General features: G+C 34.0%; 1 protein-coding gene across 4 annotated transcripts in view; it reads right to left on the bottom strand.

Annotated features, from left to right (window-relative positions):
- Nucleotides 1–14,657, bottom strand: part of Naalad2 (N-acetylated alpha-linked acidic dipeptidase 2) — a 40,245-nt gene that overhangs the window by 10,904 nt on the left and 14,684 nt on the right. For all 4 annotated transcript variants that reach the window (XM_090342478.1, XM_090342479.1, XM_090342481.1 and 1 more), the window contains 9 exons: nt 12,682–12,775; nt 11,353–11,451; nt 8,970–9,055; nt 8,698–8,817; nt 8,517–8,599; nt 5,738–5,801; nt 4,502–4,569; nt 3,984–4,075; nt 966–1,056 (listed from right to left, as the gene is read on the bottom strand). In XM_090342478.1, coding sequence (XP_090198604.1) covers nt 966–1,056; nt 3,984–4,075; nt 4,502–4,569; nt 5,738–5,801; nt 8,517–8,599; nt 8,698–8,817; nt 8,970–9,055; nt 11,353–11,451; nt 12,682–12,775 — 797 coding nt within the window. The remainder of the gene's footprint in view (nt 1–965; nt 1,057–3,983; nt 4,076–4,501; nt 4,570–5,737; nt 5,802–8,516; nt 8,600–8,697; nt 8,818–8,969; nt 9,056–11,352; nt 11,452–12,681; nt 12,776–14,657) is intronic.

Consider the following 14,657-nt stretch of genomic DNA (forward strand, 5'->3'; position numbering starts at 1 on the left):
ACCAAGATCTTGGAATATTGTACTTTTGAGCTGAAAGTTAATTAAAACTATGAAAATCCCATGTCTACTAATGTAGACTTCTGATGTGATTGATAATTTAGATAAGCCAATGTGGTGAGTTTTCTTTGGCTGCATTCCAGTAGTTGTGTATCATCAAGATGCTCAAGTAGCAATGATAATAATGCATCAAGTACAGAACAGAAGCATTAAAATGTTGAGGAAATTGATTTGTTTTCTACTCAAGGAGCATTGGCTAGTGTTAGGCATAAAGGTATCCATGGCAACAGAGAATCTTAGGTTAGCATACTTCCAACAGAACATGTTCTCTATCTGTACCTTTTCTCCAGAAAAGCATATCAGAACCTAAAAGACTGTCTAGGAAATAAGATTTTTCCAATAAAGTATAAGAATTGCTTAACAGTGATAACCCGCTAAGGATCTGGCATTTCTGTGTGAATAGTATTAAGATCAAAGTATTTTCAAAATACCTTAATTTATTTCTTAGTCTGTGTACAAAGAAGCAGACAGACAGGCTATCTCTATTTCTGGAACTCCTCTCAGGTCAATATCCTACTAGTGTCAGTTGCAACAACTTTGGTACAGAGTTCCTCATTCACAGAATATTCATAATCTACTGGAGTGTGGATGTGGAATGTCCTCAAAGGCTCATGGAGCCTTCAAGAGCCAGGTCTAGTGGGAGGTCTTATGTCCTTATGTCAGGACTTTGAAGGAGTGGGGGCGATTCAGCCCCTTCTTTTCTCCTTTTTGTTTTCCATCTGCTCCTTTATCATGTGTTCCTGCTTACAATAGGATTAAAAGCAATAAGGACAATTGGCTCTGATCAGAAACCTCTGGAACTGTAAGCCAAAATAACCTCTTTATGATTTTTTACATTAGGTTTTTCAATGTAGTACAAAGTTTAACTTACACATAAACTATCTATTTAAAATGATAAAATGCCTTACCCTATTTTTAGTGTAACGTGCTCTGCCTGAAGCAATTCCAAGTCTCTGAAAATAAGCTTCAAAATCACTTCCAGATCCAAGCTTATTGATTCTAAATGTAGAATATAGATAAATAAATATAAGCTTGTGAAAAATAAACAATACAAATCAAATTGATAGGAGATTGAATAGAGCAAGGAATTACAAAGAACATAAAAGAGTACTAAAAAGCTAACCTACTTTCAAGATATTTTCCTATCATTTGCTGGAAGACTGTCAAAATATATTACACATCTGCACTGGGTACAACCAGAGTTGAATATTGCTGCAAAAGCTGCTTCATAATAAGAATGTTGTCTTCTGACGTTTCACCACCTGTGGTACTTGTTTAGATGGGGAGGGAGGAATGAAGCTATAACCTATATAAGAACTTGAAGCAGGGCTGAGAGCTTGGTCTAGTGGTAGAATACTCGCTTAGCATGCACGAAGTCCTGGGTTCGATTCCTTGGTACCACATACACAGATAAAAGCCAGAAGTGGTGCTGTGGCTCAAGTTGTAGAATGCTAGTCTTGAGAAAGCCCAAGGACAGTGCCCAGGCCCTGAGTTCTAGCTCAGGACTGCCAGAAAAGAAAAAAAAAAGAATGAGAGCCATGCACTAGGCTGATACCTAGAGTATCTAAGGCAGTTCAGGAAAAACAACATACAAAAGTACAAGTCTCAGACCATGAAACAGTCTATGAGATTTTATTTCCAATTTTCCAGAAAGAATCCAGGCTGGAGGTGTGCCTCAAGTAGTAGAGCATCATACATGACTCAAAAAGCTAAGGGAGAATACTAGGTCTTGAGGAATGTGAACACACACACACACACACACACACACACACACACACACACTACAGTGTAATAAGAGAACACCCACAGAAAATGTATGGTTAAGATCATAAAAAATCTGTGTGCCTTGTTTCATTTCAGCAGTAAATTGTGAGACTGTTGAAATGGGTGAGTGACATTGATCAGATATATTGTGTTCATAAACTGTTTTGTTAAATGTTAACACCTTTGCAAAACTACTTAAAGATAATTTTAGAAATCAATAAAGTTGGGCACTGGTGGCTCATGTCTATAATCCCAGCCACTCAGGAAGCCGAGATCTGAGGACAGTTTAAAGCCCCGCAGAAAAGGCCATGAGACAACTATCTCCAATTAACCACTATAAACAGGAAATGGAGTTGTGGCTCAAAGTGGTAGAATGCCAACCTTGAGCAAAAATGCTCAATCCCTGAGTATAAGCCCCATGATCAACAAATAAAAATAAAATAAATAATAAACATAAAGCACAATGGTGATATATTTCTTTGCTTTTAAAAGTCATTGTCTATTCATGTATACATATTTATATACAACTAGACATATATATTGTAAGACATAGAAAAAACCTTTTGTTAATGTTCAAGAAGTAATGTATTCATTACCTTATGAATGTAACTGTAAACCTTCTATACATGACTCTGACAATAAAATAAAATTTAAAAACTTATTGTTATAATAAAGTTCAGTAATCAGGATATACAATTACACATTCTTAATGGACATTTAATATAATGTTAGGTACTGGGGCAGAGTGGTGGTTCACACCTGTAATCCTAGCTTCTTAGGAGGCTGAGATCTGAGGACTGTAGTTTGAAGCCAACAGGCAGGAAAGTCCTTCAGGCTGATCTCCAATTAACTATCAAAAACCTGGGGTGGAGCTATGGCTCAAAAGGAGAACAGCACCCAGCAACTGAGACCAAGCCCCAGAACTAGTACAATTAACAAGAACAGCAAAAAAGATCTTAACTATAAAATTCCCAAGCTATTAGACCCTTAAATGTGTTTTCGAGATTGAGATTTTTGTGTGTTTGTATTTTTAATTTATGTTTTGGTGATAACTGGTGATTGAAGTCACCCTGGATGGTTTTAAATGCATTTTCATTTGACTATTTTTGTTATGAAACTATGCTGGTCTTGGGAATTGAACTCAGGGCCTGGGCACTGTCCCAGAGCTATTTTATTCAAGGCTAGCACTCTACCACTTGAGCTACAGCTCCACTTCCAGCTTATGTGATACTTAATTGATTGAAGAAAAACATTCTTATAGACTTTCAACCTGGGCTGGCTTCTGTCATCTTCAGGTAATAGATCCTACTCAGATCTGGAGTAGTTAGGATTAAAGGCGCGAGCCTCTAGTACCTGGCAGATTATGAATTTTATTTTATTTTTAATCAATCATGGGGCTTGGACTCTTCCTGGGTGCTGTCCCTGAACTCTTCAGCTCAAGGCAACAGCCCTACCCCTTGAGCCACAGTGACACTTCCAGTTTTCTGGTGGTTAATTGGAGTTAAGAATCTCACTGACTTTAGTGCCTGTGCTGGCTTTGAACCCCAATCCTTAGATATCAGCCTCCCGAGTAACTAAGATTACAAGCATGAGCCACTGCGCCTGGCTCATGAAATTTTATAATAGAAAAATTCTTGAAATTTCACAATATTGATCTGGGATTTGGGATATGACATGAAGCGGGTACTAAAAACAGTTCTACCAAGGGCTTGGCTGTAGGGAAAATCTACCTAGAGTGGTAAAGAAAAATCCAAATCTGGTAAGGGGCAAAATAAAGTACTTCTATAAAATCTAAATGTTTGTAAGCACATATTTTAGTTGCTAATTCCCCTGAATAAATTTAGAAATAATATGTCATCTAATTTCCTTTATCACTGTTTTTTTAGTTGTATTATTTATTAATGCACCTGTTACTTATCTGCAGGGATTTTTAGGTAAGGATGCTAAATAATGACTAATAAAGTTGCAAAAAATCATTTTAGCTAAAATTTGCAAATTTAGATCCTTTTGTCCTCCTTTGGAGGTTAAAGATTTGGCTGTGCTGATAATGATTGGACAGAAGATTACTTTATTAACTTTATATACATTATTAATTGTATGTTTGAGAAACAGGAGTCATAACTTAATCCTGTGGTAGGAAAGATACAAATACATTAATTTACCTAGGATGATCTTTATTTTCAGGTGAAGGGTCTTTTTCCAGCCAACTTTCATAAAGTGATTTACTCTCAAAACCATCATCAGGGCTAGAAATCTAAGAAGATAAATTACATACTGGAGATTAGATGTAGAAGCAAACAAATTTAAACCAGCATAAAACAATATACTAGTTGGTATCAACTTTTGCTAACTATTGATATAAATATTTATGTATCATTATCATTTATAGAAAAATATCTTTTTGAAAATATCAAGGAAAAGGTCTTGTCCAAATTCATGTTCCTTTATGATTTGTGACTGTGGACAATTTTGCAAAGTACCTAAGATACAATTTCCTGTTTATGCTGACAAACTTTTCTAGAGATTTTCAAAATTTTCACAAACATTATCCTTTTCATGTTGGCACCTAAGTTTTGCTTAAAAGTCTGCAATGCACTGTTATCACTTGAAAAATAAGTGCTACTGTTATTCATTGATACACTCATCAGAAAACATTAGGAAATCAGATCTCTTTCTATACCTCTTTTGTCAATTTATACACCAATTGATAAAGAAGAGGTGTACAGTCAATTCGTATAGTGTAATTGCCTGAAAATAGATAAAACAAAAATATTATTACTTAGAAATGAAATACCATTTATATTTACTTCAAATACTTCTTTTTGAGACACAAAACTTGGCTTGTATTTCAAGCTGACCAGTAAACTCTCTATATAATTCAGACTGGTCTTGAGCTCTTGATCCTCCTGCTTCCACTCCCAGAATCCTAGGATCACACTACCACACTCTAGTATCTTCTAACTTCAATCAAGATATAACAGTAAATAAATCAGAGGTACAATTTCCATGATGGAAAGGACATTTCAAGAGTGAAAGATATTACAGAATGTGTTTTGGAATGAAGAAGGGAAAGGTAGACTTTAACAGTTAAGGAAGCAGCTTCCACAGCTATGAAACCACTATCCTGTACAAGAATCTCTTGGGAAGACATTGCCAAAGGAACATGACAAGAGCACAGAATTAATTCTTCATTCTTCCATGAATGTAATGGTGTGTATCAAAGCACTAGACAAGAGTAGATAAAAGTTCTGATATTCATCTAGGAGGAATAAGAATTCAAGGCAAATGTTATAATGTAAAAGCTACACACTCCTGGCTCACATCTTTTCATCCAGCTATTTAGGAGGTTCTGGTTGAAAGCCAGCCCAAGTAGAAATGTCTGTGAGATGACCTTGCCAATTACCCAACAAAAAGCTGAGCTAGAGTTAGTGATACAAAACTAACCATTAGAGACAACTAAGTTCAAACCATTATACTTACACAAAATAAAAAAAATCAAGTTGTAGATTGTGCTTACTTCATACTCACCCAATAAATGTAGAAAATGCTATTTCATGAAGGAAATATTTCCTGCATGAGTTAGTCTCAGAAATATTTCAAACAAATTCCTTTATCAATAGAAAAATGTGATTAATACTAGAATTTTAAGGAGTAATTCAAGCTATTTAAAATATATATACTAAAGAAATTAGGAATAGTAGCTTAGTTGTGAATGGTTGTGATTGATAAAAATATATTTCCCTATGATACAATTGTAAATGAAATTATTAGTGAGGAATCTTGTAGCATAAAATAAGCATCTGAGATAGTTGACAGGTGAGAGTTTGTAGAATTCAAACTTAATATACTCTTTAATTACCATAAAATACTTGAAGTAAATTATCTGCATTTTATTTCAGTTTCAAATAAAACTTACCTTCGATAGACGAATCTGAATTGATATATGCAACACTTCTCTCCTGGAGTACTTTCACATTCTCCTGTAGTTGAAGCAAAGTTGTGACCTAACTTACAGCATTTACTTGGTGAAAATATAAATAAAGTAAGAGTGAAAGAATGGTTTTCACATGCTTTATAAAAGCAATCTTAATTCTGACCATAGATCCTGAGAAATGAGGATAACTAAATGATGGACAACATTAATGTGAGTAAAACTAGTCAGAATATTATGAGGTATAATTTCAGTTTATAGTATCATCAAAGAGACTCAAAGAAAAATGCATTTTCATATGTGGCTTCTGATTCTCTGAATCAGAATATGCCAGGAGGGAGGTTTCAAAATTGTTGCCCTGTTCTAGATCAAAGGCAGACCTGAAATTTGTATTTTCCAATAGACATCCCCAAGGATGAATACTTACAGCATCAAATTCTAAAATCTACTAGGAGTGGACACCTAGAAACAGTTCTTGCATTAACAATGAAAAATAGAGTAACTCAAGTTTATAAAAAAACAAACGGGTACTGAAAGAATTTTTACAAAGGACAGCAAAGCAGAGGAAAAAAATTGTTGGAAAAGAGGGAAGGACATTTTAGGACAAAAACAGGACTACCAAAATCCATAAAATACAGCCAAGAAAGCATCACACAGAAAAGGAATGTGCCGAGGTCGCCCTTCAAATTTACCTGTCTCTTTGTCTTCCTCTCTGTTGCTCATTAACTGAGAAAAAGTTATTACACAAAAACATCACAAAGGGGGGGATGGGAATTTGGCCTAGTGGTAGAGTGGTGGGAGGGGGTAACCATCACAAAGCTTATTTGTCCATGGTACTAATAAATTCCATCATCTTGTTGATCTTGTTTGAACAACAAACATGATTATAGTTGTCCCTCACTAAATCACAATTCACTCGTTGGGGCTTCACTGTATCACGGTATTTGTTTTTTGGTGTGTATGTGTGTGGGTGTGTGTTGAAATAAATTGTAAGTAGTGGTCCCTCGCCTATTGCAGGAGCTAAGTTCCAGGGAATGTTGAAAATTCACGAAGTACCACTCAATGAACCACGACATAGCAAGGGATAACTTACGCCACTACTTCATGGCTATTCACCTAACCACAGTTCTCAGGGTTGGCTGTGTAGTATTCCTTATTGAGAAATGCAAAGAAAGTCTCTATAACATTTGTGGTGTAAATAAAGAGAATCCCCTACTTGTATTTATAGATGTTAAAGATGTTGCTGAATATGACAGAATTTGTAGAAAATTGAAGAGAATTGAAATTGTCTCTTCATCTTATGTGCATATAATTAACAAAAGTAATTACAAAAGTAATACAAAGCATACTTATTTTGTTTTGTATCTCTGTTCATTTGAGCTTCTAAAACAGACAGATGTATTTATATGTGCAGGTATCATAAAAATATTTCTCAAAACAAATGAATTTAATGAATGATATTTGATTGATTTAAATGAGCTATTTGCTTCATGTTCCTATTGAAGAAACTAAAAATTTCAATGTAAGTATTATCAACAAAGGAAAAGTGCCATCAGTCAAATAATTGCATATGACTTCACTCTGATATTCATATGATTCATCTATGTCTTACTATTTTGTCAAGTCAAGGGAGGACATTATTTTGAACTACTCACAATGGCAAACTGTACTATGCTTTATGACACTTCCATGGAATCTGGACTCACAAATAATGGACAAATGGTGGAGCAAAAGCCAAATAGTTACTTAGTGTGCCAGTCTATAAAACATGTGTGAGATTGTGTTAAACACATAAAAATTTACAAATTACTCAAAAAGAAAGCTCAGGGAGGAGGATAAAAGAAAGGGACTAAGGAAAGAATTAAGAGCAAATGAAAGTAAACATCTTATCTGAAAGATGATTTTTTAAAATCCTGTAAAATTATAAAGTAGGTTACTAGCTGGGATTGGTGGCTTATGCCTGTAATCTTAGCTACTCAGGAGGCTGAAATCTAAGTACCATGTTTCAAACCCAGCTATGACAGGAAAGGCTGTGAGACTCTTTTCTCCAACTAACTACCAAAAAAACAAGTGGCACTGTGGCTCAGAATGGTACAACATTAGTTTTGAATAAAAAAGTTCAGGATAGTGCTCAGTCCCTGAGTTCAGACCTAACAAAAGTAAAATTTAAAAAACAAAACCAAGTAATCAAGTAATTTACAGATTTATCAGTTGTCAAAGGTAAAACCAGCCTTCTGAGCTGGGTGCTGATGGCTCATGCCATCACACACACACACACACACACACTCACACACACACACAGACACCCCTTCTATTTGATTATCTTCTAAGTTTACAGATTTAATTTTCACAAAATATATAAAAGAAATATTGACAGTGAGTAAATATAGCCTTTGATTACAAATGGCACAAATGTGTATCATTTGGTTTTGTGAAAGTAGCATCTTGAATCATTTGCCAAATTCATGTGAAGCAATAGGATCTGTGATAGTCTTTATATCTGCACATCTATAAAGACATATACATACAAATAATGTAATATATAATGCATGTAATATTCCATTGCATATATTTATTATATATCTCTACATTATATATGCATGATATATTTTATATGTATAATTTTCTGTGTCAATTAGGAATATATGTATTGTAATTACTAGATAGATGTAGGTATATAAATATATATAAATATATAAATATTTCTTGGAGACAAAGCATAATCAACAAGATAAATAACAAAGCCCTTGCTTGTTTTAATTACCTCCGCCCATTCGGTGGAACCGAGTAATCCGAATTCTTCAGCATCCCAGCTGGCAAAAATGATGGTTCTCCTAGGTCGCCAACCTGTAATCATTATTACATGATTAGGGACACCAACTTAAAAGGGAGGAGTATAAAACATGTCATTTTCTGTCAGCACCTACCAAATAAATGTTATTTACCTGCCTTTAACAGTTTTCCAAAACTTTGAGCAATTTCCTGCAGAACTGCAGTTCCAGTAGTTGGGTCAATCCCTCCAAATACCCAAGAATCCCGGTGGCCTCCCAGAATAACATACCTGTCTGGAGAATAATTTATACATTTAATTTAAATATTCCCCAGCTCCAGATTCCCCCCTCCCAAAAAAAACCAACAGTGTAGTGCAAATTTTTTATAGAGCTGTAGAATTCCCTTCTGCTCCCCACATTTGTTTGATGGTAATTCAGTGACTTACCAGGTTCCACACATCCCCTAATCGTTCCAATCACATTGTAAATCCTTGTAATTGTATTGGTATTGTGAACATGCATTTGAACTTTCCTAGAATTTCAGAAAGGATAAATATCATTTTATATATGGCATTATATTTACGATTTTCTTCCTTTGTTTTGTTAGGAAAATTCTCAGAACTACAAAAAATTGTCACTTTAGACTCACACATGTCTGCCACCTAAAACCATCTCTTTAAATGGTTGAACCATTAGCAAAGAAGATGATGGCAACGTGACAGACTGCTTTATTTTTTTTTCTGGTCAGTCATGGGGCTTAAACACTGGTCCTGGTTGTTGCCCCTGAGCTCTTTAGCTCAAGTCTATCACTCAACCACATTGAACCACAATGCCACTTCTGACAAACCGCTTCTTATACCTAAGCATTTATTTACCTTAAAGTGAAAGTTTTAAAAATTCTTTATTAATATTCCACTTTCCTGATTACTGTATTGTTGATATTTGTGTATAACTTTAAATATTGTACTAGAGGTCCTGGGTATTGATTTTTAAACTTAAATAAATATAACCTACCTAATCACATAATTCAAGCAAGACAGTGTAGCCAATCAGAAAAAGATCATACATGACAGTGGCACCTGAAATTGTAAAAGAGCTGGAAGGTTCTATTGCCTATAATCAAGCTGCCATACTGTCACATCACAATGTATTATTCATGTGTTTATAGTTACCCTAGTGAGCAAACACGTCGTGCTGTTATTCATTTGAAAAATTTCACAAACACACAGACACACACAAAATCAAAAGCAAAACTAGAGGACTATATCTGAGGATCACAGTTCAGTGCCAGTCCAAGTGGAAAAGTCCATGAGAATCATCACCAATTAACTAGCAAAAAGGTGCAAATGGAGGTATAGCTCAAGTTGCAGAGCCCAAGTGTTGATTAAAAAAAAAAGCCAAGAGAAAGGATAGGGCCCTGTGTTCAAGAGCATGTACTGTTCCCCTACCAAAATTAAGTGTATTGATAAAGTTATGTAAAGTCCATTATGTTGTACTTATTATTGTTCATTTAGATGAAGTACAATGTAAGTACTGACTTACTTTTTTAAGTTCTCTAAGACATTATACCATATTATGTCAGTGGTAGTCTCATCTCATCTTTACAAGTCTATTTATTGTGATGAGGTAGTATCTAGGGAATGAACAGCACTGTGTCATTTCTTTTTTTTCTTTTTCTTTTGTGAGTCATGAAGCTGGAACTAGGCCAGGGCGCTGTCTGGAACTCTTCAGCTAAAGGCTACTGCCTTACCCTTGAGTCAAGGCCCACTTTCCATTCTCTAGAGGTTGATTGGAGATAAGAGTCTCAGGTCCTTTTGTGCCTGCGCTGGCTTTGAAACTTGATCCTCAGATCTTAGCCTTCTGAGTAGCTAGGATTACAGGCATGAACCACTGTACCTGGCTTAAAGAAAATTCTTTACATAGAAAAAGAAAGCAGTTAAAAAAAAGTCTAACCACTTGTGCCACAATACCAGCCCAGCTTTATGCTGATTATTTTGAAGACAGAGACTCTCCAGGTTTTTATCCCTGTACAGATTAGCTAAAATTAGAGGTATAAGTCACCAGTTCCTAGAATTATTTTTTTTTCAATTTGGGGGCTAGAACTCAGGGACTTGGCACAGTCCTTGAGCTTTTATATTTTATTTATTTACTTTTTAACCAAGGCTAGTACTCTACCACATCACTTTTGGCTTTTTCGGCATATGTGGTACCAAGAAATCAAACCCAGGGCTTCATGCATATTAGGCAAGCCTTTTACCACTATGCCAAACTCCCAGCCCCCTAGAAGCTTTTGTTTTTCATTGTAAGTTCCTACTTTAAGAGGGTATAAATAAACTTGATAATTGAGTTTCTAATACCAACTCAAAGGATCAATTGCTCAAAAAAAGTATGGAAAATAATTGCCTAAAATTATTTTTAATAAAACAGCTGTTTTAAATCTGACTTATCAGTGTTAACATCCCAACCCCCACGTCAGCATCTCAGACAAATCAAAGTTCTCAAAATTCTGCCTAATTGATGCTATTTCTCTGTTTGCTATAATCTGATCTTTGTAGTTTTCTTAACTAATGGAAAATTTTTATTCTTTCTATATGATTGTGTTTATTCCTGTACTATACTGCTTATAACACATTAAAACAATAATTATAGTAAGTCTAATTACTTATAGCTAAGTGATTTACTCATTTTAATTGATTAATGTATAGAGAACACACTTTCAATAACTATTATTTCCTTTCGCTCTTCCTCTTTATGCCTCCTTCCTTTAATTTGACTTGATGCTCCACTCCAACTTCAGTATGAAAGTTAGTAGTCAAACAACAAAATTACCTGGAAGTGTCACTGCCTGTAAAGCCAGGCCCAATTTTGTAAGCAACATTAAGTGTTCCCTTCCAGGTCTCATCAGGTGAGGCAGGTCCACCCAAGTGGCTTACAGGAGATAATAACAGAAAAATATTGAGGTTAAATTTCTAAGAAGAAATAATGAAGTTGAAGGTAATAAAATGTCTCACTCTATATCTGATAAATCTTTATCGAACAAGTTGTCAAAACTCCCTGCCTTTCTTGGGCTCATATTCTAGCAAGATTCATAAAGGAGATGAACATATTACAGAAAATGTGTTAGTTATATGAACTAAAAAGAAGAGTTAAAACGATGAGGCAGATGGGAAGTCACAACATTCTTGCCTAAGACCTTAGTTATGTATGTGGGGAAAATAGCTACAATATAAAACTGACTGTGCCACAAAGAAATTAATTTGTAAAGATAGTACTGACTGCAAAGGGTGGCATCAAGAAAGCATTGTATTGTCCAGGGGCAGATATTAAAAATGGAAGATGGAGCCAGGCATCAGTAGCTCAAGCCTGTAATCCTAGCTACTCAGAAGGCTGAGATCTGAGAATCATGGTTCAAAGCCAGCCCAGGCAGAAAATCCATGAGATTCTTGTCTCCAATTAACCAGAAAACCAGAAATGGCGCTGTGGCTCAAGGCGTAGAGTTCTATCCTTGAGCTGAAGAGCTCAGGGACAGTGTCCAGACCCAGAGTTCAAGTCCCATGACAAAAAAAGAAAAACAAAAACAAAAAACAAAAAAATACCAACAAAAAAGATGGGCAACAGATTAAGGCATATCAGCTATAGACTACAATGGCAGCCAACATGAATTAAGATTTCCCACAATCTAGATACTACTACAATAACCATTATGATTTCATAATAACAGATCAGAAAGAAATATTGATACCCTCATATTATATATAAAAAATAAGCTAGAGGATAATTCAGTAATGGTTTGATATTACTGATTTGGTAAATTATACATAAGATCATATTTTTACATTACAAAGTACAGATATCTAATGAGCAGTCAAGGAATTCCAAGAAATGGGAAAAATCAAATCAATATTTAATGTTTTATTTTTTCAGTTTTGCATTTAAGAAATTTATTTGTAGCAAAGAGAGCAATATTTTATTGGTATTTCTTTGTCAATAAATTGACTATTCTTATAGAACAAAATCTGTTCTATTGTACTTACTTCAGCAGTTATTTTATTACAAGAATTTATTTTTTTACCACAGTATATAATACTGATTTTAGATCAGAAATGGATATCTTAAGGCAAAATTTCTTACTATCATACCAACTAAAATGCTATATACCGTAGTAATATTTCTGCATCAGTATATCCGATAGGATGTACAGGTATTTTGGGGATTCCCACTCCATCTTCAACATTAAGTCTGAAAGTGTACTCTGTAAAATCAAATGCAAAAATAAAAACAATTTTGGAATCTGAAGAAGGAAGTATGGAGGAATTTCTTGAATTACTATTACATATATGCTGTGTACTTTAAAGTACATAATTTGTTTTTCAGTCAGTGGATTTCAACTCTGGGTCTAGGTACTGTCCATGAGCTCTTCAGCTCAAGACTACTGTCATACTGCTTGTGCCACAGCACATCCTGTTTTCTGGTGGTTAATTGGAGATAAGAATCTCATGGAATTTTTGTGCCCAGGCTGGCTTTGAACCATAATCCTCAGATCTCAGCCTCCTGAATAGCTATTATTACAGGTGTGAACTTCCACACCTGGTTGAAAGTACATAAAAATTTCAAGTTCCCTAAGAGTCAAGGATTGCTTCACTCAATATGGCTTCTTCAATACAACCACAAAGATTTTGTCACTTATATTTTAAGAATATTAGTTATAGAGCTTATAGCCTCAAATTTATTTTATATATGCACACAATTCTCCTAAATTTTATAAAAATATTTTATCTTCTCCAGATATTAGTATGATTCTCTGAAAAGGTTTTCTAATAATTCGAAGACATTAAGATTACCTTGGGATACATACACTTTGTCACAATTTTGAAAAAGAAATTTTGCCTACCACAAACATCCAAAGAATATACATTATTATTCATCCACACCAGCCCTAGGAATTTATACTATAGAAATTTTCATGCAAGATTTTGACATATATACATATATATATATATAAACATAGAGACACACACACAAATGTTCACAATGAAATTACGTAAGTGCTTAATAAATTTAAGGCAAACACCTATCAGCAAATCAAATGGTTAGAGAAATGCATCTCAAAAATTAGAAACAGAGGGAAAACATAAAACAGTAATGTAATATTCTTTTAAAGGAATATTAGAAAAATATTTCCTGTCTTCAAATTTCACTAGAACTTTGGCTCCAGCAAAAACAATAATAATACTAAAAAAGAAATAGGTTTTACATTCATGTCTGAAACAATGTTTAAATTGACTAAAAATTATGCCATAAGATTTTTTCCTATTATGTTTATAATTGTTTAAACAAAAAACAGGACCATATAGAAAAAACAGTATACATATAACTAAAATAATACTGTTAATTTGAGTCAATGAATATTTTAATACTTTAACTGAAAGAGTATATATTATTTTCAAGCATATATGGAATATTATTAGACTATATTCTAAACCATAAAACTTGTTTCAATAAATGTAAAAAAGTCACACAAAGTATATTCTCTCATCACTGTGGCAATTAATAAGAAATCAATCTGAGAAAAATATGTAGAGATACCTCAATGTTTGAAACCTTAAATTACACATTTATAAATAAACATTAGGTCAAAGTAGAAAAGAAAAATGATAAGAGTGTTTGAAACTGAATAGAAATAAAAACACTGCAGGTTGCAAATAAAGCACTATTCAGGAGAGAAAATTATCAAACTAAACATTTATCTTAGAAAAAAAGACAGTACCAAAAATAAAACCAGATTTTACCTAAGATACAAAGAGAAGAAAATAAAGGTCAAAATATAAGCAAGACAGGATATAATAAATATAAGAGCAAACAAATCTAAAAAATACAAAAGAAACAAAAATAACTGACTAAAATTGGAATCCCAAAGCTAGATCTTTAGGAATATCAATAAAATTGAAAACCTTCTGGAAAGACTGGCAACAAAAAAAGGAAGAAACTGTGAATATAGGTAATAAGACCCAAAGAAAGGGAAAAAGCATGGCAAAAGAAGAAGAAAATATCATCAATAACTTTATACAAACAAATTTTAAAACTTAAATAGACAAAAGTCCTTGGAAAACACGAACCATCAAGGTTTATAAGAG

Source organism: Megascapheus bottae, chromosome 12 (assembly GCF_031878675.1).
Source record: "Megascapheus bottae isolate mThoBot1 chromosome 12, mThoBot2.hap1, whole genome shotgun sequence".
Classification (NCBI taxonomy): Eukaryota; Metazoa; Chordata; class Mammalia; order Rodentia; family Geomyidae; genus Megascapheus; species Megascapheus bottae.